The 6,175-nt window shown below is 32.9% G+C and overlaps 1 protein-coding gene across 4 annotated transcripts in view; it reads right to left on the bottom strand.

Annotated features, from left to right (window-relative positions):
- Nucleotides 1-1,298: 1,298 nt before the first annotated feature.
- Nucleotides 1,299-6,175, bottom strand: part of LOC576433 (signal transducer and activator of transcription 5B) — a 37,697-nt gene continuing 32,820 nt past the window's right edge. For all 4 annotated transcript variants that reach the window (XM_011683407.2, XM_011683408.2, XM_011683406.2 and 1 more), the window contains exon 24: nucleotides 1,299-5,281. In XM_011683407.2, the coding sequence (XP_011681709.1) occupies nucleotides 5,188-5,281 (94 nt within the window). In that variant the 3' untranslated portion in view covers nucleotides 1,299-5,187. The remainder of the gene's footprint in view (nucleotides 5,282-6,175) is intronic.

Genomic DNA, 6,175 nt, shown 5'->3' with positions numbered 1-6,175 from the left:
TCACTTTTCTGCACTAGCTTTCTACCTTGGGTGGACTTCCCCATTAACAATATCGATTATCTAAATTGATCTAAAATGGCATTTTAATTGTTGTTATATAACAGTTTCATTGCCATGACTAAGCAAAAGGTAATTAACAGCCTATGGCAAATTTATAGTAATCCAAATGAATCATAATTATATCTGAAAAAAAAAGAATAGGCCTGTCAATAAGAAAAGCGTGCTTGTAGATTCTCTTTGGGTTCTTATGATTGAAATTACAGAGACATATTAAGCTATTCAAGTTTGAGTGAAAAGTTAGTGAAGTTAAAGCTTTTTAAAACATGATATGAAAACAATTTTTAGAAATTGATTTCAATCCATCATTTATGACACACCATCAGAAAGCTTTTCAAAAAATTAACCTACAGGGAATTTCAGTAGCCCTTTGCATGTACCTTTTGAAATGAGCAAACATGAAGAGCATGATATTAAACATGAAATTGTGAACATTATTTATACAGTGCGTCCCAGAAAAAACGAAACCGAGAATTATCGATGTTTTATCATAACTTAATCACATTTATAATTAATAAATGACACTTATTTGGAAAGCTTAGATCCTCCTCTTTCATTTGATGCAACTCATTATGATGCATATTTCACGCATGAGTGATTAACATCCGTTTCGTTGACAATCAGTCATGCATGAAGTCTTTCGTCTACGGCTGATTGTCAACGAAACGGACTTGAGTCTTTTGTTAATTTCGTTTGTTGATACGGTAGGCAGCCTAGCTCATTTTTCCTGAATGAGGTGTCATATGAAAGGAAAGAAACTCAACTTTCTAGAAAAGTGATTTTCTCTTTGAAATTCAGATACCGCCCGCCAAACGACTTGTCGGTTTCCTCTCTTCAAATTGATTTTAATCACTCATGCGTGAAATATGCATTACGAGTTGCATCAAATGAAAGAAGAGGACCTAAGCTTTCCAAATATGTGTCCTTTATCAATTATAATTGTGATTAAGTTATGATAAAACATCGATAATCCTCGGGTTTCGTTTTATCTGGGACGCACTGTATAGGCAAAAAAAATGGTATTGAAACTGCCTTTTGAATTCATTTTTTATAAAGTCCTTGAGATAATGTCACATAAAAACACACACACCCTCACAAAACATCAAATGAACCTCCTTATGTACTCTTCATATCTTTCTTAGTGTCATCAAGGCTCTTTGCAAATATTATTATTATGGGCAGAATTTTTAACAGTAAATCAAAGAGGACACAATTCAAAATGACACACTAAGAGATCGAACTATGCTGCAAGTCTTCATGTTTTATTTTGCTATAAGACCTACATTTTAGTATTGATACATACGTTTGAAGCCAAATAAACAGCACAGTCTGTCGGCTTAATATGCCACAGGTAATACTTTCCATTTGATCGTAGAAAATAGCATGATACATTTGCTAAGCAATAAACTACACTTACAGTAACTATTCATACAATTTTATCTCTACTCGGATACAATATCATTGATTGTTCATGTTAGATTTAGTACAAGTCCATCACACAATACATGATTTTTTTTTTTACTTCATACAAACAAAAATAAACAAAGTGCTTTAACTCTTCACTTTAGAAATAAAATGTGCTTCACAAGCAACAGATATTTTCGGTAGTCATAATCTTGTCTTAATGTGGAGAGAAAGTAACAATCACTAGCCTACATAGATATTTCTAAATGAGTGAAACAAATCTTGCATGGCTCGAATTCCAAAATAAAAAGGAAAAAAAAAATCCAATATACCTATTCCCTCCTTATATTGAAGAGAAAAATAGTCAAAATGGGACTGCAACATGAATACAAGAAAATGTTGACGGATTGGACAACAAAAGGCAAAATACTCTAAATGTACACTACCCTCTATACTTCTCTTTTGTATCCATATATGCTCACAGCACTTTGTGATGTGATATAGAAGTTATAGAAGACTTCTAACACCTGGGGATGTCTAAAGGCTTGTTCACATACGCTGCAGTAAACCATGTTTTACCGTTTTGTTTAAAGCATAATAAAGTTTTGTATTCTATAACACCCAGATACACGAGTATGCCTAGCACCTTGTTGCATACAGCTACATTTTTCATCCCCACTTGCCTTTCATTTAATACAAGCAGAACCCCCACATATGTGCAGGACACCTGAAGGAAGCTGATAACATTCATTATTCAATCGCCAGTAGAAGAGAATTTAATTTTTCTATGCTTTTCAGAAGGTTAGATTCTAACAAAGTGGAGGACAGCACCATTCTAGTTTCTATAAAAATATTCTGGCACTTTATGACATGGAGTAAATGCCTTTCTGTGATCAACATGACGTGACATGATAGCAAATTATGAGATAAGTTTTACTGAGAAGGGATTCGTTATCCATATTCATTCAGGGAAATGAATACAAATGTGAATAGAGCACATCCTCTTAACTCTAGCTTGCAATAGTTATCATGTCATGTTGGCTAAAAAGCTACCGGGTATTTCAATCTTAGCTTCATATCATCTGTGGTCTCTTCTAGGGATACCACACAACTCTGCAATAACTGGTTCAGATCGCAGTCTATGCAAAACATTGTTCATTAAGTTGAATTTATCTCTATTAAACTTACATTCATATGTCTTTCAATCAATTCTTAATGGAATTTGTCATTGTTCGGGGTATTCACCTGTAAAGGAAACATAAAAAATATACCTGATACAGATTCAAAATGAGGTATACAGATATAGTACATTTTTTTGACAAACAATGCTTTACAATGAATATCTTACACTGGCAACTTTAGAATTCAATTTGGGGAATAGGCTGTGGCAGCAATATCATTATTATCTCATGATCAAATGGCAATACAAAAAGGAATCATCTGAATTGCATTTCAGGTCAATTTTAAATAAGGTCTGTAAGTGCTTTCTTCCTCTAGCTACATGTACATACATAATTGTTAAGATTCTGAGTATAAAGAGGTGAACATGTAACATTACCGAGAAGGTTCTGGTGCTTTTTACCATTTTAGTGTGGAAGAATATCACAAAAGAGATGTTCCTTGTCAAGGGTTGTTTCTTTGCTCTTAAATGTCCTCATTTCTTACACGTATGACAATAGCTGAAAAGTTAGGACCAAACATTCACACCACATGTGTGTATAATACTTATACAAAAAAAGTAGAAAAAAGGAGACAAATGTAGATAAGGGACTAGACCCATGGAAGTCAAACAATATTCAGAGTCTAAACATTTTCAGAAAAATTGGCACAACACTTTGGAAATAGAGCTATGATTTAGTATTTAATGAACATACATGTATATGAAAATATGTTATACAATATACTTTTTATCTTATTTCCCTGGTGCAAATACTCCATATTTTTCCAAATATAAAGCTGCAAGATGGTGAACATTTTCAAAGCTTTTAAGCCAGCTTAATGTTTCAACAAATATATAAATGATGGACAGAATTCGAATCAATTTTTCTTTGCTTTAATTGCAGCTTTATATTTAGATAGGCAATGCTATAAAATATTTAAAAGAATAAGTTTTAAATTATAATTTCCAATCACCCTTTTTTATGTTGTATTAATCTGTGAAGTGAATTCCAAAACTCATTCCTAAACTATACCCATTGATTCCATAATCTATTCCAATATTTTCAATTTTGACTGAAATCTAACAATATCACCAGGTTGCATAAATGTTAAATTTCTAATTTTTATCTCTGATTTAAACTGGATATCAAATTTACCCTGTGATATTTAGAACAAAAGCTGAACAAATGAAAATATTTATTGGTAGACTTGATAGAGGTTTGAAAACTGCACCAACATCATCAAAGGCTACATGTTTCATACAATGAATACTGATTTAGGATGAAAATGAATAAACTAATCTTACTTGCCCATGAACAACGTACAAGATCAAAAATAGCCACAAAACACGAACAATTTGGTCAATTTAAAGGATTATATACTCCACTCAAATTAGTTTGCAATGTGCTCATCAAGTGATTATTATTATTAATAAAGTTGGTCAAAATTTTCAAATAGAAATTAAAGAATTAGAAATTAAACAACAAAAAATGACAATGACAATTACTTTTTACAACGATTAAAAAATATATCACAAACAAAACAAATGAAAATTCAAACAAAGAGATTCTATTATCGCCTAAATTTTGCCATCAATGTACATTACCAGTCAACTTTTAGTGCAAGATACGAATTATGTCACAATGAATGAAATATTTTTGTGAGATCAAAGTGATATTGATATGTTAAAAAATCAAATCAAGTCATTAAATTCATTGTGATTCAGACACTGACTTTTGTGTGCTTTACATCACAAGTTGAATCATAAAAAAATATGTATCCTCCTCCCTTTTCAAAAATCTTAATGGCTAGGTCATAACACCGACTTCACAATACATATAAAGCAGCATGTACTAGTGTAGCTGCCAAGCTTAATGATGTATTACGTGTACATTTTGTGAACAGATCAAGTTTTATCTTCCAATTTAACCCTAATGCTAAAATATATTTATATTTGCATCTTTCTCCTCCACAAACCCACCCCCTCATTTTTCCAAAGACGTCAACAGTTGAATGCTGTTTCAATCTCCTTGTAGTACTAATAATACAACCACATTTGCAAGATTTGAAGCTTGCTAAATCACAAAATATCAAAATATATGTTCACATAACACTTGTGTCATCTTTTCTAAGCCTTTAAAATTACCATTTCTCAGTCGTTAGTGATTAACATTTTTCATATGTACACATTTTAATTCATGCATGCATTTCATTACACAAGTGTAGACTAAGTATACTGATTATCTATGTACAATCAAACAAGAACCAACACTATCCCATGAATGAAAATGACATCAGGATTCGGATGCAAGTTGGACAAGAGCCATCCTCGACTACAGTCATTAATCCTCTGCTCGAGCAGTCATTGTCTTTTTCTTATCGAGTTCGTTATCATGAGAACAGCATTGGCTCGGGATGTGTCACGTGTCTTTCCTTGCACGACTACCGACACCACCACCCCCACCACCACCATCACTGTCACTTCTCTCTCTAGTATCACCGTCTCCTTGCTTCGCCTCTTCTCTCTGCCACGTTTCTTTCTGCGGGCGGGCTTGGTGGGGCTCCAGTCTATGACGTGCTTGCGCTCCACCGAAGAAGATCCTCCATGATACCGGCTTGTGGGTCGTCGTAGTCTTCCAAGATGGGTAGTTCCTCCAGGGGACTTCACAACAAGAGTAACGATAAATAAGGAGAGGAAAAGAAAAAAAACATAGAGAGAACATATATTTTTTTCAAATTCTTTTTTTCCCTGTTCATTGCAAGATAGCAACTATGATGTGGGGAATATATATATATACATATTTTTTAATACAGAAAATCAAATCCTTACAACCAAACAAGCTTTGGAAGAGTGTATTTCTAATTGGTTAGTTGTTTACTAAAATATAAATTTTGCCTCCCGTTTTCAAAATCTTTGTTTTGTGGTGATGGTAGTGTACATGTCCAAAATTATCTGGGATGTATGAAATTGATTTCTGTTCTGTAAACCTCAAGGCACAAATCAAAATTACAGGTAAAATGTTATATGTTTACACAAGTGTACAATACCAACAAAGAAACAGAAGGAATTGATTGTGTGATGCATGGTAATGTATCACAGGAGAATAAAAATGAGACAGAAAGTGTTACTTATTAGCTTTGTATATCATCCGCTTAGAGCCAGAAGGGCATTAACTCTGTGCTAGGTACCCTTCTGGCACCGAAAAGACAATACGAACATCAATTACTGACAAAGATTAATGTTATTGACATGAAAACAGACATGGCTTCTTGATCAACCACAGGAGAGGATACATAGAGTCTGAATGTGGGTATGGATATGTGAATTTTGAGATTTTCTCCTAACGCTCCAGATACAGTTACCTATATTTAGTTCTTTTTTTTTTAATTCTAAAGTGGAAAAATATTAAAACAACGGTCAGTATGATTTTTTAAATAGATTTTTTTTTTTTTTTTTAAATGAATGAATAAATAATGAAAATACATAAGGGACTTTAGCAAAGCTAGGCAAAAGGTGGTAAATTTCTTTTCATTAGAATTTTAAGCATCATATATA

The sequence above is a fragment of the Strongylocentrotus purpuratus genome, unplaced genomic scaffold, assembly GCF_000002235.5.
Source record: "Strongylocentrotus purpuratus isolate Spur 01 unplaced genomic scaffold, Spur_5.0 spur5_scaffold_6, whole genome shotgun sequence".
Taxonomy (NCBI): domain Eukaryota; kingdom Metazoa; phylum Echinodermata; class Echinoidea; order Camarodonta; family Strongylocentrotidae; genus Strongylocentrotus; species Strongylocentrotus purpuratus.
The sequence above is the reverse complement of the archived record's forward strand: the minus strand, read 5'-3'. Positions and strand labels throughout refer to the sequence as shown.